The sequence below is a fragment of the Ranitomeya variabilis genome, chromosome 5 (assembly GCF_051348905.1).
Source record: "Ranitomeya variabilis isolate aRanVar5 chromosome 5, aRanVar5.hap1, whole genome shotgun sequence".
NCBI classification, from domain to species: domain Eukaryota; kingdom Metazoa; phylum Chordata; class Amphibia; order Anura; family Dendrobatidae; genus Ranitomeya; species Ranitomeya variabilis.
The window spans coordinates 487,833,172-487,860,632 of NC_135236.1; the positions used below are offsets into that span (position 1 = coordinate 487,833,172).

At 45.2% G+C, this 27,461-nt stretch overlaps 1 protein-coding gene across 1 annotated transcript in view; it reads left to right on the forward strand.

Annotated features, from left to right (window-relative positions):
* Nucleotides 1-27,461, forward strand: part of KDM3B (lysine demethylase 3B) — a 98,899-nt gene that overhangs the window by 51,741 nt on the left and 19,697 nt on the right. Inside the window, exons 8-14 of the mRNA XM_077265560.1 lie at nt 5,159-6,311; nt 15,274-15,475; nt 16,361-16,575; nt 16,771-16,923; nt 17,280-17,393; nt 24,858-24,985; nt 25,855-26,122. Of these exons, the coding sequence (XP_077121675.1) occupies nt 5,159-6,311; nt 15,274-15,475; nt 16,361-16,575; nt 16,771-16,923; nt 17,280-17,393; nt 24,858-24,985; nt 25,855-26,122 (2,233 nt within the window). The remainder of the gene's footprint in view (nt 1-5,158; nt 6,312-15,273; nt 15,476-16,360; nt 16,576-16,770; nt 16,924-17,279; nt 17,394-24,857; nt 24,986-25,854; nt 26,123-27,461) is intronic.

A 27,461-nucleotide genomic window follows, 5' to 3' on the forward strand; every position in this document is an offset into this window, starting at 1 on the left:
ATTTTAGGATCCATTTTATCCTGTTGCCCATGTGAAAATGAAAAAATTTAGGCTAAAAGAAAATTAGTGAAAAAAAAGTACTTTTTCATTTTTACAGATCAATTTGTGAAGCACCTGGGGGTTCAAAGTGCTCACTATGCATCTAGATAAGTTCCTTTGGGGGTCTAGTTTCCAAAATGGAGTCACTTGTGAGGGAGCTCCAATGTTTAGGTACACAGGGGCTCTCCAAACCGACATGGTGTCCGCTAACGATTGGAGCTAATTTTCCATTCAAAAAGTCAAATGGTGCTCCTTCTCTTCCGAACGCTGCCGTGCGCCCAAACAGTGGTTTACCCCCACATGTGAGGTTTCAGCGTATTTAGGACAATTTGGACAACAACTTTTCGCATCCACTTTCTCCTTTTACATTTGGGAAAAAAAAATGCTGCTAAAAGATAATTTTTGTGAAGTTAAATGTTCATTTTTTTCTTCTACATTGCTTTAGTTCTCGTGAAGCACGTGGTTTTAAGCACCTTGAGAGGGGTGCAGTTTTTAGAATGGTGTCACTTTTGGGTATTTTCAGCCATATAGACCCCTCAAACTGACATCAAATGTGAGGTGATCCCTACAAAAATGGTTTTGTAAATTGTGGTAAAAATGAGAAATCGCTGGTCAACTTTTAACCCTTATAACTTCCTAATAAAAAAAAAAAATTGTTTCCAAAACAGTGCTGATGTAAAGTAGACATGTGAGAAATGTTATTTCTTAACTATTTTGTGTCATAACTCTCTGGTTTAAAAGAATAAAAATTGAAAATGTTGAAGCCCAATATGTCACGAAAAAACATTCTCAGAATCGCTAGTATCCGTTGAAGCGTTCCTGAGTTATAACCTCATAAATGGACACTGGTCAGAATTGCAAAGAATGACCAGGTCATTAAGGTCAAAATAGGCTAGGTCATGAAGGGATTAACCCCTTGCCGACCTGTGACACAGCGTATGCGTCATGAAAGTCGGTGCCAATCCGACCTGTGACGCATATGCTGTGTCACAGAATGATCACGTCCCTGCAGATCGGGTGAAAGGGTTAACTCCCATTTTACCCAATCTACAGAGACAGGCGGAGTGGTACTTCAGCCCGGGGGGGTGGCTTCACCCCCCCGTGGCTACGATCGCTCTGATTGGCTGTTGAAAGTGAAACTGCCAATCAGAGCGATTTGTAATATTTCACCTATGAAAATTGTGAAATATTACAATCCAGCCATGGCCGATGCTGCAATAGCATCTGCCATGGCTGGAGACCCCGATCTGCCCCCACCCCACCCCACCGATCGCCTCCCCAGTCGTCCTTTTTGCCCCGATCTCCGTTCTGCTCCCCTCCTCCCTCCTGTCGGCTCCCCCGGTCCTCCTGTCCGCTCCCCAGGTCCTCCGATCCCCCCCGTGTTCCGGTCCCACCCCCCCATACTTACCTAGCTCCGATGTCCCTCCCGGTGTCCGGCCGTCTTCTTCATGGGCGCCGCCATCTTGGAAAATGGCGGGCGCATGCGCAGTGCGCCCGCCGAATCTGCCAGCCGGCAGATTCGTTCCTGCACATTTTGGTCGCTGTGATAAGTTCTATCACAGCGATCAAAATAAAAAAAATAGTAAATAAATCCCCCCCTTTATCACCCCCATAGGTAGGGACAATAATAAAATACAGAAAATATAATTATTTTTGTTTTTCCATTAGGGTTAGGGTTAGGGGTACAGTTAGGGGTACAGTTAGGGGTAGGGTTAGGGGTAGGGTTGCACTTAGGGTTGCACTTAGGGCTAGGGTTGCACTTAGGGTTGCACTTAGGGTTGCACTTAGGGCTAGGGTTGCACTTAGGGTTGCACTTAGGGCTAGGGTTGCACTTAGGGTTGCACTTAGGGCTAGGGTTGCACTTAGGGCTAGGGTTGCACTTAGGGTTGCACTTAGGGCTAGGGTTGCACTTAGGGCTAGGGTTGCACTTAGGGCTAGGGTTGCACTTAGGGCTAGGGTTAGAATTAGGGTTAGAATTAGGGTTAGGGTTGGAATTAGGGTTAGAATTAGGCTATGTGCACACGGTGCGGATTTGGCTGCGGATCCGCAGCGGATTGGTCGCTGCGGATTCGTATCAGTTTTCCATCACGTTTACAGTACCACGTAAACCTATGGAAAACCAAATCCGCTGTGCCCATGGTGCGGAAAATACAGCGCGGAAACGCTGCGTTGTATTTTCCGCAGCATGTCAATTCTTTGTGCAATTCCGCAGCATTTTACACCTGCTCCATAATAGGAATCCGCAAGTGAAATCCACACAAAAAACACTGGAAATCCGCGGTAAATCCGCAGGTAAAGCGCAGTGCGTTTTACCTGCAGATTTTTCAAAAACTGCGGAAAAATCCACACAAATCCGCAACGTGAGCACATAGCCTTAGGGTTAGGGTTGGAATTAGGGGTAAGACTAGGGTTAGGGGTGTGTTGGGGTTAGGGGTGTGGTTAGGGTTGGGATTAGAGTTAGGAGTGTGTTGGGGTTAGTGTTGGAGTTAGAATTGAGGGGTTTCCACTTTTTAGGCACATCAGGGGGTCTCCAAACGCGACACGGCGCCACCATTGATTCCAGCCAATCTTGCGTTGAAAAAGTAAAATGGTGCTCTCTCCCTTCCGAGCCCCGACGTGTGCCCAAACAGTGGTTTACCCCCACATATGGGGTACCAGCGTACTCAGGAGAAACTGATCAACAACTTTTGGGGTCCAATTTCTCCTGTAACCCTTGGGAAAATAAAAAATTGCGGGCTAAAAAATTATTTTTGAGGAAAGAAAAATGATTTTTTATTTTCACGGCTCTGCGTTATAAACTTCTGTGAAGCACTTAGGGGTTCAAAGTGCTCACCACACATCTAGATAAGTTCCCTTGGGGGTTTAGTTTCCAAAATGGGGTCACTTGTGGGGGGTTTCTACTGTTTAGGCACATCAGGGGCTCTGCAAACGCAACGTGACGCCCGCAGAGCATTCCATCAAAGTCTGCATTTCAAAACGTCACTTCTTCCCTTCCGAACCCCGACGTGTGCCCAAACAGTGGTTTACCCCCACATATGGGGTATCAGCGTACTCAGGAGAAACTGGACAACAACTATTGGGGTCAAATTTCCCCTGTTACCCTTGGGAAAATAAAAAATTCAGGGCTAAAAAAAATTTTTTGAGAAAAGAAAAATTATTTTTTATTTTCATGGCTCTGCGTTATAAACTTCTGTGAAGCACTTGGGGGTTCAAAGTGCTCACCACACATCTAGATTAGTTCCTTGGGAGGTCTAGTTTCCAAAATGGGGTCACTTATGGGGGGAAGCTCCAATGTTTAGGCACACAGGGGCTCTCCAAACGCGACATGGTGTCCGCTAATGATTGGAGCTAATTTTCCATTCAAAAAGCCAAATGGCGTGCCTTCCCTTCCAAGCCCTGCCGTGCACCCAAACAGTGGTTTACCCCCACATATGGGGTATCATCGTACTCAGGACAAACTGGACAACAACATTTGGGGTCCAATTTCTCCTGTTACCCTTGGGAAAATAAAAAATTCTGGGCTAAAAATCATTTTTGAGGAAAGAAAAATTATTTTTTATTTTCACGGCTCTGCGTTATAAACTTCTGTGAAGCACTTGTTGGTTTAAAGTGCTCACTATGCATCTAGATAAGTTCCTTGGGGGGTCTAGTTTCCAAAATGGGGTCACTTGTGGGGGAGCTCCAATGTTTAGGCACACAGGGGCTCTCCAAACGCGACATGGTGTCCGCTAACGATTGGAGCTAATTTTCCATTCAAAAAGTCAAATGGCGCGCCTTCCCTTCCGAGCCTTGCCATGCGCCCAAACAGTGGTTTACCCCCACATATGAGGTATCGGCGTACTCAGGAGAAATTGCCCAACAAATTTTAGGATCCATTTTATCCTGTCGCCCATGTGAAAATTAAAAAATTGAGGCTAAAAGAATTTTTTTGTGAAAAAAAAGTACTTTTTCATTTTTACAGATCAATTTGTGAAGCACCTGAGGGTTTAAAGTGCTCACTATGCATCTAGATAAGTTCCTTGGGGGGTCTCCTTTCCAAAATGGGGTCACTTGTGGGGAAGCTCCAATGTTTAGGCACACAGGGGCTCTCCAAACGCGACATGGTGTCCGCTAACGATGGAGATAATTTTTCATTCAAAAAGTCAAATGGCGCTCCTTCCCTTCCGAGTTCTGCCGTGCGCCCAAACAGTGGTTTACCCCCACATATGAGGTATCAGCGTACTCAGAACAAATTGGACAACAACTTTCGTGGTCCAGTTTCTCCTTTTACCCTTGAGAAAATAAAAAAATTGTTGCTAAAAGATCATTTTTGTGACATTTTTTTTTTTGTTCATTTTTTCCTTCCATGTTGCTTCTGCTGCTGTGAAACACCTGAAGGGTTAATAAACTTCTTGAATGTGGTTTTGAGCACCTTGAGGGGTGCAGTTTTTAGAATGGTGTCACTTTTGGGTATTTTCAGCCATATAGAACCCTCAAATTGACTTCAAATGTGAGGTGGTCCCTAAAAAAAATGGTTTTGTAAATTTTGTTGTAAAAATGAGAAATCACTGGTCAAATTTTAACCCTTATAACTTCCTAGCAAAAAAAAATGTTGTTTCCAAAATTGTGCTGATGTAAAGTAGACATGTGGGAAATGTTATTTATTAACTATTTTGTGTCACATAACTCTCTGGTTTAACAGAATAAAAATTCAAAATGTGAAAATTGCAAAATTTTCAAAATTTTCGCCAAATTTCCATTTTTTTCACAAATAAACGCAGAAATTATCGACCTAAATTTACCACTAACATGAAGCCCAATATGTCACGAAAAAACAGTCTCAGAATCGCTAGGATCCGTTGAAGCGTTCCCGAGTTATTACCTCATAAAGGGACACTGGTCAGAATTGCAAAAAACGGCAAGGTCATTAAGGCCAAAATAGGCTGGGTCATGAAGGGGTTAAAACAGAACTGAAAAGAGCAAGTCTAACCTGAATTTCATCTTTTATAGTATTTCCATGTTTTTCCAGTCTGGAGTCAAACTATACCAATTTGCCTTTAAGGTGTCTATAACAGACATTGCTAATTTCTACTTTTGCACATTAGCCCTTCTTATTTTGAGCCTTTTTGATGTATTGCAGAATTTCAGAAAAAGCGTGCCTATCAAAAGTGGTTTTGGCATGCCTGGACATCAACCAACCTTTGGAGAGGACAGGAACCAATCCAATGGCACAGTTCAAGGAAGCAAGCCTGTTGGCTTCCAGTTTGGAACTGGTAATATCCAGGAAGATGCAAAAGAGGCCGATCTGTCTAAAAATCTGTTTTTCCAGTGTATGTCACAAAACGTTCCACCAAGTAATTACTTTACTGCCATCTCAGAAAGTTCTACAGAAGAACTTTCAAGCAAGGAAGGACTTTCTTCTACACTTTTCAAGCCAAAGGCTCTCACCCCACAAGAAACGAAAGCAAACACAAAACCACCTTTTTCTGAATCTATGCCGAAACTCACCCCTGCATTTCCTGGAAAGGTTTTACCTCCTCGACCACCTGAGACCCATGAAAACCTTTTTCTGCAACCTCCAAAGCTGTCACGAGAAGAACCATCAAATCCATTTTTGGCATTTTCTGATAAAAAGGACATTTCACCATTTGGCTTTGCAGCCCAGAGTTCATTGCCTGGAAATACTTCATCCTCTATTTGGCAAGACCAGCACAGAGCTGATGAACCCAGCTCTTTGATGAAAACAAAACCCCTCTTTACTACAGAATCGCTTAAACAGTTACCCTTAACATCAGGTGCATCAATAACTGAAACTCTTCAAAGTTCTACATTTTTGGGAAACGGACGGTCAAATTCCCCAGCAAATCAACCAATTGAGATGCCAACATTGGCCTCGAGTCCTACTGAAGATAAACCTGCAATTGGATCTGGGCAAATGGACAATCCATTGTTAAGAACATTCACAGCTTTGTCAAGTAGGCTTCAACCGGGTGTCCTCCCCTCATCAGAATTTTCTCACGATGGTAAAGCCGCTTTTGACTCTGTTAATAGGTTCACATTGGATGAACGAAGTCGGACGTCTAAACAGGACTCTGATTCCAGTACTAACAGTGATTTGAGTGATATGAGTGATTCAGAAGAGCAGCTGACTTCTAGGGCTGGCTTTAAGGGAATCCCAGAGCATCTTGTTGGGAGAATTGGACCTAATGGAGAGCACGTTGTGGACTTGTTATTAGCAAAAGGTAGAGGAAAACAGGTCCCAAGAGGAAGACCAAGGACTACTCCACTGAAAGGTAAGAAGGAAAGGAAAAAATATAAGGGTATTCATATCTTGGAAAATTATAGCCTAGCCACAGGATATGTCGAAAATGTCTGATAGATGTGGGTTCCAACGCTAGGATCTGTACCTTTTGAGGAGTTGGCCTGTATCAACCACTGCATCAAGGTGGAGAATAAACGTATAAGTGGCTACACATGTATCACGTTTCTGACTTGTGATACACAATATTTCATTCCCAACATATGAGATACACGTACCTCATCAGCAAAAGGGAGTTCTCACAAAAGGCAGTAAACTCTTTAGGGGTACCATCTCCTATCACATTGCGCTCGTCACCTGTGATTTGATAGTGGACTGTGTTAAGGAAGTCAGTGACTTAACAATTGCCCCTAGGTCCATATCAGACCGCCGATCACATGTTAAAGTTCCCCTTGTAATTTTATAATGTCTAAAAATATTTATGCAAAGAGGAAAGAAAAACACAAAAATTGACAGCGACATTTAAATAAACAGCAAGAATCGCAACTGTTGCCATTCGCTGCTGTTATAAGTAGATGCCTTCTTCACACACCTACAGTACAGACCAAAAGTTTGGACACACCTTCTCATTTAAAGATTTTTCGGTATTTTCATGACTATGAAAATTGTACATTCACACTGAAGGCATCAAAACTATGAATTAACACATGTGGAATTATATACTTAACAAAAAAGTGAGAAACAACTGAAAGTATGTCTTATATTCTAGGTTCTTCAAAGTAACCACCTTTTGCTTTCATGACTGCTTTGCACACTCTTGACATTCTCTTGATGATCTTCAAGAGGTAGTCACCGGGAATGGTTTTCACTTCACAGGTGCACACTCTTGACATTCTCTTGATGATCTTCAAGAGGTAGTCACCGGGAATGGTTTTCACTTCACAGGTGTGCCCTGTCAGGTTTAATAAGTGGGATTTCTTGCCTTATAAATGGGGTTGGGACCATCAGTTGTGTTGAGCAGAAGTCTGGTGGATACACAGCTGATAGTCCTACTGAATAGACTGTTAGAATTTGTATTATGGCAAGAAAAAAGCAGCCAAGTAAAGAAAAACGAGTGGCCATCATTACTTTAAGAAATGAAGGTCAGTCAGTCTGAAAAATTGGGCAAACTTTGAAAGTGTCCCCAAGTGCAGTGGCAAAAACCATGAAGCGCTATAAAGAAACTGGCTCACATGAGGACCGCCCCAGGAAAGGAAGACCACGAGTCACCTCTGCTTCTGAGGATATGTTTATCCTAGTCACCAGCCTCAGAAATCGCAGGTTAACAGCAGCTCAGATTAGAGACCAAGTCAATGCCACACAGAGTTCTAGCAGCAGACACATCTCTACAACAACTGTTAAGAGGAGACTTTGCGCAGCAGGCCTTCATGGTAAAATAGCTGCTAGGAAACCACTGCTAAGGACAGGCAACAAGCAGAAGAGACTTGTTTGGGCTAAAGAACACAAGGAATGGACATTAGACCAGTGGAAATCTGTGCTTTGGTCTGATGAGTACAAATTTGAGATCTTTGGTTCCAACCACCGTGTCTTTGTGCGACGCAGAAAAGGTGAACAAATGGACTCTACATGTCTGGTTCCCACCGTGAAGCATGGAGGAGGAGGTGTGATGGTGTGGGGGTGCTTTGCTGGTGACACTGTTAGGGATTTATTCAAAACTAGACTGTGGCCCGATTCTAATGCATCGGGTATTCTAGAATATGCATGTCCCCGTAGTATATGGACAATGATGATTCCAGAATTCGCGGCAGACTGTGCTCATCACTGATTGGTCGAGGCAACCTTTATGACATCATCGTCGCCATGGCAACCATTATGACATCTACTTCGATACTGTGCTCGTCGCTGATTGGTCGAGGCCTGGCGGCAGACTGTGCCCGTCGCTGATTGGTCGAGGCAACCATTATGACATCATCGTCGCCATGCTGTGCCCGTCTCTGATTGGTCGAGGCCTGGCGGCCTCGACCAATCAGAGACGCGGGATTTCCAGGACAGACAGACAGACAGAAAGACAGACAGACGGAAAAACCCTTAGACAATTATATATATAGATTGAAGGCATACTGAACCAGCATGGCTACCACACCATCTTGCAGCGGCATGCTATTCCATCCGGTTTGTGTTTAGTTGGACGATAATTTATTTTTCAACAGTACAATGACCCCAAACACACCTCCAGGCTGTGTAAGGGCTATTTGACCAAGAAGGAGAGTGATGGGGTGCTACGCCAGATGACCTGGCCTTCACAGTCACCAGACCTGAACCCAATCGAGATGGTTTGGGGTGAGCTGGACCGCAGAGTGAAGGCAAACGGGCCAACAAGTGCTAAGCATCACTGGGAACTCCTTCAAGATTGTTGGAAGACCATTTCCGGTTACTACCTCTTGAAGCTCATCAAGAGAATGCCAAGAGTGTGCAAAGCAGTCATCAAAGCAAAAGGTGGCTACTCTGAAGAACCTAGAATATAAGACATAATTTCAGTTGTTTCACGCTTTTTTGTTAAGTATATAATTCCACATGTGTTAATTCATAGTTTTGATGCCTTCAGTGTGAATTTACAATTTTCATAGTCATGAAAATACATAAAAATCTTTATATGAGAAGGTGTGTCCAAACTTTTGGTCTGTACTGTATATAAAACATGAACGTAAAAAGCCAGTACCAGTGTCATCAGTGTTTTTCATCAATGTGTCATCAGTGTGTCCGTTTCTACCATCAAAGTGTGTCATCAGTGTGTCATTTCCTGTACGGATAAAGAAAGAAATTACAAAGTTTTTCCTACACTTTGCAATGTTAAACAAGGATGCCATCTGTGTACTGTACGTGTTTTTCACGAACACATAGACTTACATTGACCCTTGTCATCCATGCTACCAGTAAAAAACTGATATGTATGTGTGTGGTTTGCATGGACACACGATCCATGTAAAGACACAGACATTTGAGCAGCCCCATAGGTTATAATGGGTACATGTGGAATTTGTGAACAAACGGATGACACATACTGGAAACATGGACATGTGAAGGAGGCCTAACAGCCAGCATCTGCTTTGTATGGACCAGGCACAGCTCCTGAGCCCGCTCCATACACACTCACTTCACTCTGTTGTACATTTATGGTACTGTGAGCGAAGGGTCAATTTTCCATTTTTCGTTGCTTTGTTTTTTCCTCTCCCTCTTCCAAGTACCATCATTTTTTCTTTCATATGGCCAAATATGTTTATTTAACTTTTTTTTAAAAAGAGTAAGGCTAAGTGCACACGTCGCAGAATTGCTGTGGAAATTTCCGCGGCAATTCTGCAACTCCTGCCGCGGGTATATCTCATGCGGAATTGGCATGCATATTCCTGCTAAACACTAGCGTTTTGCAAGCATAATTGACTTGCAGAATGCTAGTGTTTTCCAAGCGATCTGTAGCATCGCTTGGAAAACTGATTGACAGGTTGGTCACACTTATCAAACATAGTGTTTGACAAGTGTGACCAACTTTTTACTATTGATGCTGCCTATGCAGCATCAATAGTAAAAAGATATGTTAAAAATAATTAAAAAAATGGTTAATAATAATAATAATAATAATCTTTATTTACATAGCGCCAACATATTCCGCAGCGCTTTACAGTTTAACAGTTTCAAACACAACAGTCATAGGTAACAACGTTAACAATACAATGAAGCAAAATAAGACGACCCGGCTCGTGAGAGCTTACAATCTACAATGAGGTGGGGGAGATACAAAGTACAGGTGTGTATTTACAATGATGTATCTACAATGATGGTCCAGCCATCTTCAGGGGGTGGGGGGTAGATGGAGATAGTGAATGGGTTACACACACATAAACATAAAATGACTTTGATTAGGGAACATGATAGGCCGCTCTGAACAAATGAGTGAGTGCCTAAAACTATGCAAGTTGTGGATGGTCCTAATATCTTGGGGTAGAGGATTGGCGCAGCACGGGAGAAGTCTTGGAGTCGGGAGTGGGAGGTACGGATTAGTGCAGAGGTTAGTCGAAAGTCATTTGTAGAGCGCAGCGGTCGGCTAGGCCGATAGACAGAAATGAGGGAGGAGATGTAAGGGGGTGCCGCACTGTGGAGAGCTTTGTGGGTGAGAACAAGTGCTTTGAATTGTATCCTGTAATGAATGGGCAGCCAGTGTAATGACTGTTATTCTCACCTTCCAAAGGCCCCCGATCTCAGCGATGCACGCGGCGGCTTCCGTTCCTATAGATGCTTTGTGTGTAGGACCTGTGATGACGTCACGGTCACGTGACCACGACGTAATCGCAGGTTCATAACACAAAGCATCCATGGGAACGGAAGCATCCGCGTGCACCGCTGAGAGGTTCGAGGACTCCGGGGGCCATCAGAAGGTGAGTATATCACAATTTTTTATTTTAATTCTTTTTTTTTTTTTTTAACAATTATATGGTACCCAGCCCGTGGAGGAAAGTCTCCTCCCTGGGTACCAACTGCACATGATCCGCTTACTTCCCGCTTGGTGGGCATAGCCCCATGCGGGAAGTATGCGGATCAATGCATTCCTATGTGTGCGGAATCCCTGCGATTCCGCAAATTAATGAACATGCTGCGTTTTTTTCTGGAATGCATTTCCGCTCAGGAAAGCAACGCAGCATGTGCACAAAAAATGCGGATTGCATTCTATTAAATAGGATGCTTAATGTGAGCGTTTTTTTCGCGGTTTTATAGCGTTTTTATAGCGAAAAACCGCGAAAAAGCAGCGAAAAAAAACGCGACGTGTGCACACAGCCTAAAGAGGAGGGTGATTCAAATTGATCTACACTCCCTGACAGAAGTTATGTCGCTTATCCATGTTATGTAAATAAAAGCTTATAACCTGATTTTAAATTCATCCATCGGTTGTATAAATTATTCTTTTGAAAGCTGAAACCCTCCAAAATGTGGTTTAGGTTAAGCAAATAAATTGGCATCAATGCAGAAATATTGATCAGTTAATGGACACAGAATGGTCAGATTTGGGCAAGACAAAAGTTTTGTCGCCTGGTGATATAATGCACCCAATCTTAGTTTACATCCTCACCTGTGCTCAGTACATGGTTGGGTAATTAGTGTGTGTGTATAAAAAGAAACCCAGCACCCCAGACCTTCACTTGAACTGCAACTTGAGCTCTGACAACATGCCAATAATCCACCCTGCAACCAAATCCTGGATTATCAAGAGGCTGAATACCAGATCCACTGCAGAGGTGGCTGGCACCTTTAATGTGTCTCAGCATCAAGCACAAAGAATTAAAAAAAGATTTGAAGAGTCTGGAGATGTTTGACAAGCCCAAGTCCGGAAGACCCCGCAAGACAACTGCTCAGGAGGAACGTTTGTTGGTTAGAAAATCCAAAGCAAGCCCCTCTTCGACTGCAGCAGAGCTCCAACAGGCCTGGTCACCTCAAGTCCCTGTGTCAACAAGAACAGTTTGTAGGATTCTGTCTCTCAATGGCCTCCATGGCCGAATCACTGCCCAGAAGCCAGCACTAAACAAAAGGCAAATATAAAACCGTGTGTCATTTGCTAAGTCCCACAGCCTGCTAAACAGATGGACGCTGGAAAAGTGGCAGAAGGTGGATTTCTCTGATGACTCTTCAGTAGAATTATACCACAGCCACCGCAAATACTGCAGGAGACCTACTGAAGCCCGTATGGATCCAAAATACACACAGAAAACAGTTACATTTGGTGGTGGAAAGATCATGGTCTACAGTTACATTCAGTATGGGGTGTGTGCGAAACATTTGCAAGGTGGAAGGCAATATCAATAGCCTAAAATATCAAAAAGTATTAGCTACCTCTTATATTCCAAATCATAAAAGGGGTAAAATTCTGCAGCAGGATGGTGCTCCATTGCATACAGCCGTCTATACAACAAAGTTCCTCCAGGATCAAGGTGCTCAAGGACTGGCCAGCCCAGTCACCAGACATGAACATCATTAAGCATGTTTGGGGTAGGATGAAAGAGGAAGCTTGCAAGACAAAACCAAAGAATCTAGATGAACTCTGGGAGGCATGTAAGACTGCATTCTTTGCTATTCCTGATGACTTCATTAATAAATTGTATGAATCATGTTGAACAGCATGGATGCAGTCCTTCAAGCTCATGGAAGTCACACAAAATATTAAATATCACTCTAATAGCACAACAACTTCATTCACCAGTTTTATGCAACATATATTTGTATTTTAAGTTAATTATTTGTTTAAATATCACATTACTTTCTGTGGGCGACAAAACTTTTGTCTTGCCAAAATCTGACCATTCTGTGTCCATTAACTGATCAGTATTTCTGCATTGATGCCAATTTATTTTCTTAACCTAATCCACATTTCGGAGGGTTTCCGCTTTTAAAAGAGTAATTTATACAACCAATGGATGAATTTAACGTCAGGTTATAAGCTTTTTTTACATAACATGGATAAGCGACATAACTTCTGTCAGGGAGTGTATCTATCTAATCTACCGTATTTTCCGGCGTATAAGACGACTTTTTAACCCCTGAAAATCATCTCAAAAGTCGGGGGTCGTCTTATACGCCGGGTACAGCGTGTGCAGGGAGCGGTCCTGTATGGTTCCCAGGATCTGGAGGAGAGGAGACTCTCTTTCAGGCCCTGGGATCCATATTCATGTAAAAAAAAAAAAAGAGTACAAATAAAAAATATGGGATATACTTACCCTCCGACGGCCCGCGGCTCTCAGCGGTGCAAGCGGCGGCCTCCGTTCCTAAGGATGCATTGAGTGAAGGACCTTCGATGACATCACGGTCACACGACCGTGACGTCATCGAAGGTCCTTCGCTCAATGCATCCTTAGGAACGGAGGCCATCGCTTGCACCGCTGAGAGCCGGGAGCCGTCGGAGGGTAAGTATATCCCATATTTTTTATTTTTGTTCTTTTTTTTACATCAATATGGATCCCAGGGCCTGAAGGAGAGTCTCCTCTCCTCTAGACTCTGGGAACCATCCGCACCGCACACGCTGTATAAGATGACTGGGCATATAAGATGACCCCCGTCTTATACGGCGAGTATATCCCAAACTCCATATTTTATATGGAAAAGTTGGGTTCGTCTTATACGCCCAGTCGTCTTATACACCACAAAATATGGTATATTATATTTTTTTAACATCTCTAAACTTTTTTTTTCACTACATTTTTTGCTTCGGGGGCGGTCTGTGGACAGGTCTTTCCTTGGTTTCTCTGGCTTAGAGCAGGAAGATAAGACTCTGCCTACAATCTGCCCCGGAGCAGGAGCATCTCATTAACGGAAAACATCTAACACTGATTACACAAGAACCACAAGATGGATTTCTTCACCCCATGTATCATTTTAATCAGTATAACAGCACCAGCATGGCAATGTCTGTAGGTTACTTAGCAAAAAATCTGCTGGCGCCAGGCAGGTTCACATCTCTATTAACCTGTTGAGTAACCCCATAGCTGCAGATTAAGTTGCAGGTTGCCTTTAAAAGAGAGAAAAAAAAAAAATAGTAAAAAAAACAACAGCTGCCGTGGTAATCTCTCGGTGGTCTGAGATAGCGATGCGTTGGGCCGGTAAGCACGCTACTTAAAGGGAACCTGTCACCACGTTTTTGGAAGATGGGATAAAAATAGCGTTAAATAGGGGCAGAGGTGGGCATTACATTAGTGTGTTTGTTATGCGTTTATTACCCACCTAAGTTGCCCGAAATACCTTTGCAAAGTCTCCGTTTTCGCCTGTCAATCAGGCTGGTCTGGTCAAAAGGGCGTTGTCTTCCCCCAGATTTTGCGTAGTTTTCCGTTGGTGGCGTAGTGGTGTGCGCATGCCCAAGGTCCCGAATCCTCTGCCAGGGGATTTAAAAGAGCGCGCTGTTCGTTTTCATTGGTGATCGGTGGGCGCGGCCATCTTCCTTTGGCCGCGCGTGCGCAGAAGCGGCGCTCTGCTTGCCGCGGCGCTCTGCTGGCCGCGGCTTCAGGAAAATGGCCGCCGCGATATCCATCTGCGCACGCGCGGCATCCCGCGGCCATTTTCCTGAAGCCGCGGCCAGCAGAGCGCCGCTTCTGCGCACGCGCGGCCAAAGGAAGATGGCCGCGCCCACCGATCACCAATGAAAACGAACAGCACGCTCTTTTAAATCCCCTGGCAGAGGATTCAGGACTTTGGGCATGCGCACACCACTACGCCACCAACGGAAAACTACGCAAAATCTGGGGGAAGACAAGACGCCCTTTTGACCAGACCAGCCTGATTGACAGGCGAAAACGGAGACTTTGCAAAGGTATTTCGGCAACTTAGGTGGGTAATAAACGCATAACAAACACACTAATGTAATGCCCACCTCTGCCCCTATTTAACACTATTTTTATCCCATCTTCCAAAAACGTGGTGACAGGTTCCCTTTAAATGCTGCTGCTGTCCGTGCTGATCACTGTTACAGACAGATGTCGGCAATGTATTACTGCCGGCATCTGCCCTGTATATAACGTGCACAGCTCCTGAGCTCTCTCCATACACACTAGGCAGATGTGCTGTTGTTTTGGAGAGAGTTCTCCTTTTTCTGCTGTCTTTCATGAAATAAAAATTGGCAACGGCGGTAAGAAAATAGTGTTGAAGGTCGATGTTTATTTTGAGCAAAAAACAGGTTGACCGCTTGAGGGATGACAGCAGCCCTTGCTATGGTGCGTGGTGTTCATACCGAAAGCTTCCTTTGTATTTTTCCTGATTTTTGAAGCACATGGCGTTGGATCAGCTCCACCAGGTCTGTATTATAGAGCTTCGGAGCAGCGGTTTTCCTTCATGATTAGATTGTACTTTGTAAACAATCCAGTATTTGTAATCTGGCATATACAGTATCAAATGACTATTTCACAGCCAGATAATGTTCTGCTTAGGAAGTTAGGGTGATTTCATGAACAATCTTTGTTTCATTGCAGTTGGACAGTCTGTGCTGAAAGACGTGAGTAAAGTAAGAAAACTGAAGCAGTCAGGAGAACCTTTTCTTCAGGATGGCTCCTGTATCAATGTGGCACCACATTTGCATAAATGTCGGGAGTGCAGATTAGAACGGTATCGGAAATTCAAAGAGCCAGAACAGGATGATGCCACTGTGGCTTGTAGATTTTTCCACTTCCGCAGGTATAGCTTTATTCTAAGTGTTTGTGTTCCCAGTTAGCTCCAGGGTTTATTATGAACAATAGAGGATAGTGGCTTTAAAGGGAATCTATCACCAGGACTTTTGTTATTTAATCTGAGAGCAGCATGATGTAGGGACTGAGACTCTGATTCCAGCCATATGTCATTTGCTTGTCTGCACACTGTCATTTTGATACAATCACACTGTTTTTCAACCATGTATGGGTGTCCACCTCCAGTAGGCCCGAAAATAATACACAACAGAGAAGATGGTGACTTAGTCTACACCATTATAGTCAATGGCCCCATCGATGCATACACCCAAAACCCGTTTGCGGGGAGTTCGGACACAAACTCCGTTAGGACCACTGTACGTAGTGAAGAACGGACTATGGAAGGGGCCTAACAGGTGTGAATGCTAGTCTCCGTAGTCAGACCTCCACTGATCAATAGGTTATCACTAGGGATGGTCGAATAACTTCAAATAACTCCTTATCCGAATAGCTATAGCACTTACCGGATACCTGGAGCGCTCTGGCTGATCAGCTATTTGGTGCCGCAGCTGCAGGTCTGTTGGGCTCTCCATGCATGTGTTGTGACTGTCACACAGCCGCGACACATGATATCAGGAGCGCTCTAGGTATCCGGGTTCCCTCTGCACTATTCAGTAAGCGCTATAGCTATTTGGATAAGCACTTATCCGAAGCTATTCTCTCATCCCTAGTTATCACCAGTTTTATGGATGGCTGATGGCTTGTTTTCCCTGAACAAGTCCTTTAATAGGTCATGCACTTTGTATTGTGAAATCTAATAATGAGTCCTCTTTCAAAAAATGCTTAATTCTCTACCATACATTTATATAAAATTACTATCATTTCATTTTTTCAGGCTGGTTTTTACCAGGAAAGGAATACTTCGTGTAGAAGGCTTTTTGAGTCCCCAGCAGAGTGATTCTGAAGCCATGCGTCTCTGGATTCCTAATCCAGTTCCAGCGGAGGGCATTGACCTGGAGACCTCCAAGTATATTCTTGCTAATGTGGGAGATCAGTTCTGTCAGTTAGTTATGTCAGAGAAAGAAGCCATGATGATGGTGGAGCCACAGCGTAAGTTTTTGTGCTCTTTCCACCCTTTGCTCAGACCTGTACCATGTATAAGATCTTTAGATTCCTTGGCTCTCCTTACAGCATGTTACTGTAACAAATAAAGCATGGTGATCCATAAGCTACATGGGTTATTATCCATGTTTGGATAACACAAGAATCCTGGGTTGACATTTAAATATTTTATTGTCTCCACAGAAAAGGTTGCTTGGAAGCGAGCGGTCAGAGGTGTGAGGGAGATGTGCGATGTGTGTGAGACCACGCTCTTCAATATTCACTGGGTCTGTCGCAAGTGCGGATTTTGTGTCTGCCTGGATTGTTATCGGCTCAGAAAGAGCAGACAGCTGAGAGGTAAGGATTTATGTGTATCCTCCCGAGTGTAGGCACACTCATAACATTATTGCAAAAAAACTATATTAGAAATTGCAAAGTGTCGAGCAACAGTTGGACATTGGACAGTAATAGACAACACCCCGCAGTTTTAGACTTGTGGGATTATATATCTTTCCCAAAAGATCAGCTCCCTTATCCAGAGAATAATTCCTCATTTAATCATGTACTTTGTTTTCTTCATTGACAAAACCACTCCCTCTACGACCCTTTTTCAATGCAATTTTGGGTGCTTGTCTCAAATAGGATTCGGTGTAAATGGAATCTTGAAAATTTGATAATTTCTGATGTAAATGGATGTGTTTTTTTTTTTTTAGTTTTCGCAGAAGATGAACCTGGTGATGAGGAGGTGTTTGCCTGGATAAAATGTGCTAAAGGACAGTCCCATGAGCCTGAAAACCTGATGCCAACTCAGATTATACCTGGCACAGGTAAGCATTCGCTATTTTTTCCTTTTGCATGGTTCTTTAAGAACCCTAAGGCTACAAGTGCTTCTTACTAAATTAGAATATCATCAAAAAGTTAATTTCAGTTCTTCAATACAAACTCACATATTATATAGAGTCATTACAAACAGAGTGATCTATTTCTGTTAATGTTGATGATTATGGCTAACAGCCAGCCAGTAACAGCCAGTAAATTAGAATAATTTAAAAAAACACCTGGAAAGGCTTCCTAAGCATTTAAAAAGGTCCCATAGTCTGTTTCATTAGGCTCCACAATCATGGGGAAGATTGCTGACAAGTGTCAAGGCCTACAAGTGTCTCTCCTTCCTTGTGTCAAGCCACTCATGACCAATAGACAACAGCAGAAGCTTCTTACCTGGGCCATGGAGAAAAAGAACTGGACTGTTGCTCAGTGGTCCAAGGTGCTGTTTTCAGATTAAAGTAAATTTTGCATTTCTTTTGGAAATCAAGGTCCCAGAGTCTGGAGGAAGAGTGGAGAGGCACACAATTCAAGCTGCTTTAGGTCTAGTGTGAAGTTTCCACAATCGGTGATGGTTTGGGGAGCCATGTCATCTGCTGGTGTAGGTCCACTGTGTTTTATCAAGACCAAAGTCAGCGCAGCCGTCTACCAGGAAATTTTACTGCACTTGATGCTTCCCTCTGCAGACAAGCTTTTTGGGGATGGAAATTTCATTCTCCAGCAGGACTTGGCACCTGTCCACACTGCCAAAAGTACCAATACCTGGTTTACAAACAACAGTATCACTGTGCTTGATTGGCCAGAAAACTCACCTAACCTTAACCCTACAGAGAATCTGTGGGGTATTGTCAAGAGGAAGATGAGAAACCGGACAATGCAGACGAGCTGAAGCCTGCTATCAAAGAAAACTGGGCTTCCATAACACCTCAGCAGTTCCAAGGGCTGATTACTGCCATGCCGCATTGATGCAGTAATTGATGCAAAAGGAGCCCTGACCAAGTATTGATCACATTTACTGAACGTACATTCAGTAGGCCAAAATTTTGACTTTTAAAATAATTTTTTCAAGCTGGTGTTATAAAGTATTCTAATTTACTGAGATAATGACTTTTGGGCTTTCATTGGCTGTAAGCCATAATCATCAACATTAACAGAAATAAACACTTGAAATAGATCACTCTGTTTGTAATGACTCTATGTAATATATGAGTTCCACTTTTTGTATTAAGAACTGAAATAAATTAACTTTTTGATGATATTCTAGTTTAGGGAGAACCACTTGTGTGTTCACATTGGTGCATTTTTTATTTCTCCTGCAGGCAATACCTGCTCTCTTGGCAGTAAGAAACATGCTGCAAAACAGCAGATTTTGCTTACCGTAGTTTTTTGTTGCGTGTTTTGCTGTGTTTTTTTGCTGCGTTTTTGTCAGGGTACATTTGTCTCTTGTGCATGCTGACAAAGTTTAGCACATAAAAAAAAAGAGGGATTTTTGGTACTTACCGTAAAATCTCTTTCTTGGAGCCTTCATTGGGGGACACAGGACAACCATAGGTGTATGCTGCTGCTGCTGCTAGGAGGCTGACACTATGCAAAAAAGGAAAAGGCGTAGCTCCTCCCTCTCAGTATACACCCACCGACCGGCACCAAGTACCTCAGTTAGTGCAAAAAGCAGTAGGAGAAGCGACAGAACTCATAATAGTAAAAGTACCAACTAAACTAGGGCCTCCAGGCCCCAAACACGGTACCAGAATAAACAAGTAGGGAGGGTGCTGTGTCCCCCAATGAAGGCTCCAAGAAAGAGATTTTACGGTAAGTACCAAAAATCCCTCTTTATCGCTTCATTGGGGGACACAGGACAACCATGGGACGTCCAAAAGCAGTCCCGGAAAAGGGTGGGTAGAAAGGAAATGAGAAAAGGTCTCAGGTCGGCCGGTGTGCGACTGCCACCTGCAGTACCTTCCTACCAAGACCTGCATCGGACGAGGCTTAGGTATGAACCCGATAGAACCTCGTAAACGTGTGCAAAGACGACCAGGTTGCGGCCTTGCAAACTTGCAAGGCGGAAGCCTGGTGGCGAACAGCCCAAGAAGCTCCGACAGCTCTGGTGGAGTGAGCTCGCACCCCCGGAGGAGGACGTGCCTCATGAAGGCGGTACGATTCTGAAATTCCCGAGCGAATCCAGCGCGAGATAGTGGATTTAGACGCTTGAATGCCCTTCCGACGACCCTCGGAAACAACAAGGAGAGAATCGGATTGACGGAAGGGAGCGGTTCTAGAAACATAGACCAGAATGGCCCTGACCACGTCATGCTTGTGAAGGGACGTCTCCAAAGGATGAGCCGGAGAAGGGCAAAATGATGGAAGGACAATGTCCTCGTTGATGTGGAAAGCCGAGACCACCTTGGGAAGGAATTCGGGGACCGGTCTATCCTGATGAAGAATCAGGAAGGGGGAACGGCAGGATAGGGCTGCCAACTCGGAGACCCTCCTAATAGATGTAATGGCAATGAGGAAGGTGACCTTCCAAGAGAGAAGGGAAAAGGACACGTCCTGAAGAGGCTCAAAGGGAGCAGCCTGAAGAGCCCCAAGGATCCAAAGGAGGACGGAAAGGAGGGGCGACATGCGCAACTCCCTGTAGAAATGTCCTAACCTGGTGAATGGAGGAAAGGTCACTCTGGAAGAGGATCGACAGAGCGGACACTTGTCCCTTGAGTGTGCTGAGGGATAAGCCCGAATCGAGACCAGACAGGAGGAAACCGAGAAGATCCGGAAGAGAAAAGGACATTGGAAAAACTTCATTAATTTCACACCATTGTAAGAACGCTTTCCAGTACCTATGGTAGATACGGGAAGACGCCGGTTTTCTGGCTCTGATCATGGTCTGTATGACCTGAGGAGAGAGACCAGAGTTCTTCAAGACTGCGGCCTCAACGGCCATGCCATTAAACTCAGGGACTGAGAACTCTGGTGGTAGAGAGGTCCCTGCGAGAGGAGGTCTGGCCGATCCGGGAGTCTCCAAGGAGTATCGGCGAGCATATTTACGAGCTCGGCGTACCATGGCCGCCTTGGCCAGTCCGGCGCTATCAGTATGACTGGAATCCTTTCCAACTTGATCTTCTTTACCACCCTTGGAATCAAGGGGAGGGGAGGGAACAGGTAGGGAAACTGAAACTGGGACCATGGAATTACCACAGCGTCGTGGCCGACGGCAACAGGGTCCCGGGATCTGGCGACAAACTGAGGGACCTTGTGGTTCATCCGGGACGCCATAAGGTCGACGTCCGGCATACCCCAGCGCAGGCAAATTTGGTCGAAAACTGCGGGGTGGAGAGACCACTCGCCCGCTGCTACACCCTGGCGACTGAGGAAGTCGGCTGCCCAGTTTTCAACCCCGGGGATATGAACAGCTGATATGGCCAGAACGTGGCGTTCTGCCCACCGAAGGATCTTTGCCGCTTCTGCCATTACTTGGCAGTCCCGCCCTGGTGGTTTAAGTACGCCACGGCCGTGGCGTTGTCCGACTGGATGCGGACGGGGAGACCCGACAGAAGAGACTGCCAGTGTATTAGCGCAAGGATGATTGCCCTGATCTCCAGAAGGTTGATGGGAAGAAGAGCTTCCTGGGTGGTCCAACGGCCCTGACCGTGTGATGTCGGAAGACTGCACCCCACCCGAATAGGCTGGCATCGGTGGTGATGACCTGCCATTGAAGGGGAAGAAATTATCTTCCTCTCAGGAGAGAGGAGGACAGCGTCCACCAGGTTAGGGACTGACGAACCTGGAGAGGAAGGTGGACGGGGAGGTCCAGGGAATCCAAAGACCTGTTCCAGGTGGATAGGAGGAATAGCTGGAGAGGGCGGGTGTGGAACTGGGCTAAGGGAACAGCCTCCATAGAGGCCACCATCTTCCCCAGGACTCCCATGCAGAACCGAAGCGACCGGGGAGCTGGGCGTTTGAGAAGACGGACCGCTTTGAGGAGAACTGAGAACTTGTCCTCTGGGAGAAAGACCCGAGCTAAGTTCGTGTCGAACACCATGCCCAGGAAGGACAGTCGTTGGGACGGAATCAGGGAGGACTTGGTCCGGTTGATAATCCAGCCGAGACGGGTCAGGGTGTCCAGAGAGATCTGGAGACTCTGAGCACAGTCTAGACGTGAGGACCCCTTGATCAACAGATCGTCCAGGTAGGGGATAACGAGAATCCCCCTGGAACGAAGGAGGGCCATGACCGCAGGGATTCCTTCCTGAAGTGGCGAGGTCGGACATGGCCGTTCAGAAGCTTCAAATCCAGGATAGGGCGGAGAGACCCGTCCTTCTTTGGGACTACAAAAAGGTTCGAGTAGAACCCAGAAAAACGTTCGTCGGAAGGAACGGGAACTACAACTCCGGCGGCAACTAGAGACGCCATGGCTTGGAGCAAACCGGGTAAATGGGACGGTTGTTTTGGGGACGAGAGAGAAAGAAGCGATTTTCCGGGAGGGTAGAAAATTGGATCTTGTACCCGGAGGTAATAATCTCTCTGACCCAGGCGTCGCTGATCACTGACAGCCAGGTGTCTTTGAAGAGAAGAAGCCTGCCTCCCACCCTGGGAAGACTCCCAGGTGGGGGCGACCCGTCACTTAGAACGGTATCTGTTGGAACGAGGTCCGGACTGCCTGGGGGGTGGAGCCCTGGACCTCCACATGGGAGCTGGCTTGTAAGAGGATTTTCTGCGTTCGCCCTTGGTAGCGGGGCGCTCTTGTTGCAATGAGGAATCTGAGGCTGCAAGCTGCCGAAAGGGACGAAATGTCCGAGGACCCTTTGGGTTAAAGAAGCGTTTTGGCTTGGACTGGGGGAGAGAAGTACTCTTGCCCCCAGTCGCGTAAGAGATAATTTGATCCAGATGAGCACCAAAAAGCCTGGAACCTTGAAATGCTAAGTTGGTGAGAGACTTTTTGGAGGTAGCATCTGCATTCCATGCTTTCAGACAAAGAATGCGGCGAATAGCGACAATGTTGCTGCTTGCCCTGGCCGAACAGGCTGCTGCATCTAGGGAGGCAGTGAGAAGGTATTTTCCTGTGTGGTTAATCTGGTCTGCGAGGTCAGCCAGCTCGGTAGGGGAGGCTGAAGCCAAAATGCCCCGGCGGAGAATCTTGGCCCAGGCAGAGATGGCCTTAGCCACCCAGGTGGAAGCGAAGCTGGGACAGAGGGAAGCACCCGCTGCCTCGAAAGCTGACTTGGCGAGTGCCTCAATCTGTCTGTCTGATGCGTCCTTAAGCGACGCGCCATCCGGTAAGGAGAGAATAGTCTTGCAAGAAAGATCGACCGTGGGAGACTCAGCCCACTTAGAAAGAAGGTCGGCGCTAAAGGGATAGAGCACGTCCAGATGTTTTCTACTCGAAAAGCGCTTTTCAGGATGTTCCCAGTGTTTAGACAGCGTAGACTCAAACTCGTCATGGGTAGGAAAGAAGCGAGAGGGACGCTTCACTCGCTTAAAAGAGACAGAAGGATCTTGGGGGGGAGCCTGGTCTTGTTTTAGTTTGAGGGTTTGCGAGATAGCCGAAATAAGACTATACGACAGCCTGCATGCTAGAAGTCTGGTCTGAATCTGAATCAGAACCGGACTGGGAATCCACATCAGACCCAATGTCTCCGAAGAGGGGAATTGGGAGGAGGAGAGCAGTTTGAGCGCTGCGGAGGGACCCGGAGAACCAGACGAAGAGCCAGACAGAGTCCACTTTCTAGAGCGGCTGGCTGATATGTCTCCCTGAGGTTCAGGGTCAGGTGCAACCGACTCGCCATGGGGGACGGTCAGAGCAATGGTGGCTGAAGGAGGCTGTGGAAGACGTTCAAGCGCCTGGACCAGGGACTGAGATACCTTAGTCAAATCAGAGACCGACTGTGAGATAGCAACCCCCCATCCCGAGAGTCAGAAGCTTCCTGCGGGGTAGACATGGCAGGAGGACTGCAGGACTGGCAGAGAGGCGACGATTGGCCTTCTGACCACTTTATCTTACAACGAGCGCAGGCGTAGTGAGTTATGGTAGGTTTGGGAAGGAAGGCTCCAGAAGAGTTGGACATAAGGAGATTCTGCAGCGCTATACTACAAAAAAGACTAAGGGGGGCCTACAGTGGTATGGATAATACCGATGGGGGGCCAATATAGCGTCGCAATCCTACCACAGAGCAGAGTTATCTGTGTCCCCCCAACGCACGATGTCTCCTGTGCACGGAGCTGCAGAGGCAGGAAGTGCCAGCGGTGAAGGAGGGACGGAGCTGTGCTGAGAGGAATAAGCCAAGGCTCCTGATAGGGCCGCGCCAAAAGGAAGGGCATGCCCGAGATGTAAGAGCCCCCCTGAGTGGAGGAGGAAAAGAGCGCCGAAAAAGCGCACCCGAGGAGGGGGCGTGGCCGGCCGCAGCGGTGAAAAGGAAAGTAAAAAAGCCGGGACTTTGTGTCAGAGTGAGAGCGCTGCACATCTAGTCAGGATACTGCTGCGGTAAAGCGTATGCTGAAGCGCTGGTACCTGCCTGTCCGCTTCCACTGGTAGAGTGGGGAGGGAGGATCGTCCAAGGGCCCGTTGAGAGAGGGGTCGCTGGATACGGAATCCTTCGTCCAGAAGACGGCCTCGACCCCAAAGACAAGGGGGAGGGTCACCGCTGGTGACCACCGTCTTCCTCTCAGCCCTCTCCGAGGAGAGGGGTGAGGGGGACTGTTTGGCAAGGACCGCCACCATAAAGACCCTGGAGCACCTGGGAGGGTGACAGGGGATAATGTCCTGCCGGCGGTCTGAGAGCTGCGATGCGGACGACACCACACTGCTCGCTCAGCTGCCCTCCTGGGAAGGCAGGGTGGGAGATTGCAACCTGAATCCCTGAATGCTGTATCTGAAAAAGAAAAGCCAAAATGTTAATAAAAACAACAAAACCTGTAAAGGAATTCAAGGTTAGCAGCGGATCTGAAGATCCAGGTCCGCCTCCTACAGACACTAAGCACAAACTGAGGTGCTTGGTGCCTGTCGGTGGGTGTATACTGAGAGGGAGGAGCTGCGCCTTTTCCTTTTTTGCATAGTGTCAGCCTCCTAGCAGCAGCAGCATACACCCATGGTTGTCCTGTGTCCCCCAATGAAGCGATAAAGAAAATCTGATTCTACTTCATCAGATTTTGGCACCAAAAACGCAGCAAAAATTGATTCCTGCACTTTTTGCACCATACATTGCTTTCAATGGGTGAAATGAGCTGAAAAAACGCTGAAAGCAGTGACTTGGTTTTGCACAAAATTCTGAGGACAAAAAAAAACAAGCTGTGTGCATGAAATTTCTGAAATAAAAACGCAGGTGAAAATTTGCATAAAAAAGCTGATAAAAACGCAACATTGGGAATATAGCCTAAAAGTGTAGCGGGGTATGTAGATGCCACCCCCTGATTTCAGTTGTGATTAATGAAGTCCATATTATGCTTTGTTCAATGAGTGAGATGTATTTCATTTGCAGCCCTTTACAGCATTGGGGATTTGGTGCACGCAGCAAGAGGAAAATGGGGTATCAAGGCCAACTGTCCATGCATTAACCGAAACAATAAAACTGTATTAAGACCGGCAGTCACAAACGGCATGTCCCAGGTACTCCTTGCATTCCCCAATGTTACTTTGTGTGTATTTCCAGATGTACTAATATGGTTGTGTGTGTCTTTTGTGTAGAAGCTTTTGGATTCCTATAAATTATTATATTATTAATACTATAAAGTATTCAGTGACTGCGTGTGTTTAGCACAAGGTGAACAACATGGTGTTGTACACTTGTATGTCATATCATGGTGGGTGTTTAGTCTTGTACAGGTGAACGAGCTTTATGAGAAATAGATAACCTGGGGTGCTTCAGAATAATATAACACATGGGTATGTGCTAAAGGGGCTTAGCAAAGAATTAAGGTGCTTTAACCCTTTAATATCCAGGGAATTTTTTTGTTTTTGCTCTTTAGTTTTTAATTTTTTTCCTTCCCTTCCAAGGGCCATAACTATTTTTTAGTTTTCAATCTACATAGCTGTCTTTTTTTAGTTTTCTGACAACATAGCTATATGAGGGTATGTTTTTTTGCGGCATGGCAAGTTGGAATTTTGAATAACACCATTTATTTTATCATATGCTGAAAACAGTGAAAAAATTCCAAGTGGGACAAAATGATGAAAAAAAAAAAATGCAATTCCACCATTGTGTTTTTTGGGTTTTTGTTTTTACGACGTTCGTTGCGCGGTACAAATAACCTGGAAACACAATTCTCCAGGTAAGTGTGGTGACGGCAATAGCAACTACAAGTTTGTATCAAATTTTATTTTTTTTGCTTTTTTTATGTGAGGAATAAAAAAAGATTCTAAGTTTTGTATGAAAAAATAGAGAATCCTCACTAATGGTTCTCTACAACTCCCAGTAAAGGCTTTCCTGTGCATGGTATGACATTTGTAAGTGGTGTTTTGTTTTGTACCTTTTGAAGCTTCCAACTATAAATACACCTGTAAATGATGGAGCAACACCATCATCATCATCAACTACTGCAGAACTGAATGAAAATAGCCTTAAAACAGAGGATGATATAAAACCAGACGTTGGTGACAACATGGCGGAAGACACCATGGCTGAACAAAATAATCTGAACAACACAGAGAACAAAAACAAACAGCAGTCCCCAGAATCTACCCCCTCATCCGCATTGCACTGGCTGGCAGACCTGGCAGCACAAAAGGCAAAAGAAGAAACAAAAGGTAGTGCACATTGTAATATTTAGTTAATTTCTGCAGGATCTGCTCCTCTGTTTGCATAATGTTGTTACAGATCTGATTATCAGAACCAGCTATGTCCATGTCTAAGGCTTCTTTCACACTTCAGTTTTTACAATCTGCACAGACTGTAAAAAACGGGTGCACTGGGCCTGTTTTTCTGACGGACCCGTCGAGGCCAAGTGCACCTCTTGTATATGTGTCTTCACAGCGGTTTTCCGCTGCGAAAACGCATACACACCACAACTCATGATAAGAATAATAATGTAAAAAAAAATTGCAATATTCTCACCTTCCGGCGTCCCGTGCAGCGTTACCGATGGTCGCTGTGCTCATGGCTGATTGTGTTCCCAGTAATGCATTGCGAAATGACCTGATGACATCGCGGTCTCGCGAGACCACGACGTCATCAGAGGTCATTGCACGCAAGGCATTATTGGGAATGGGAGCATCGGTAACGCTGCTCCCATTTTGCTTTTAATTTTTTTTAATTTTTAACATTATATCTTAGTACTATTGATGCTGCATAGGCAGTATCAATAGTAAAAAGAGCGAGCGAGCGAGAATTTCCCCAACTGGAAATTCTTCCGCACATGCTCAGTTTCAAAAGACGGAACCCGTTGCTGGATTCCTGCTTTTGACAGTCAGCGACGGATCCAGCGTCCATAGGCTTCCATTATAGCCAACGACGGGCAGCGCAGGATCCGTCTATGAGCGACGTACAGAAAAAATGTTCCTCTGTGCGTTGTCCCCGCCCGACAGCAATTTTCCGACGGATCCAGTGCATGACGGATGAAACAGAATGCCATCCGTCGCTAATACAAGTCTATGGGAAAAAACAGGATCCAGCAGAAAAATTTGCTGGATCCTATTTTTTCAAAAATCGATGGATTTTGAAGGGAGCTCAAATATGTAAATGTGAAAAAGGCCTAAAGCGCCAACTTTTAGGAAGGAAAAAATTCTTTAAGACTGGGTTGTGGCTAGTGTTCACTTACAACTGATCCAACTTTACTTTGCCAACGACTATGACTGACATGTCTCTTATTGTGATCAAATAGAGAGAAATCTGTCAGAGCCCTGATGTCACATAAAGATGCAATAGGATTTGCACAATCGTATATTCCCAGAAGTTCTGTGGGTAGTTCTCCAAGATGTTTGGAGCAACCTCCGTGCCGAGTTCATTGAAAATCTTTGTGCAAGTGTAACAATTAAAATGTATTCTGTTTAGAAGGCAAAGGGTTGCCACACCAACTATTTATTTAGATTTAAATTTATGTTTTCTTTTGGCTTCTATTGGGTTAATGTAGGTTTGATGATACATTTA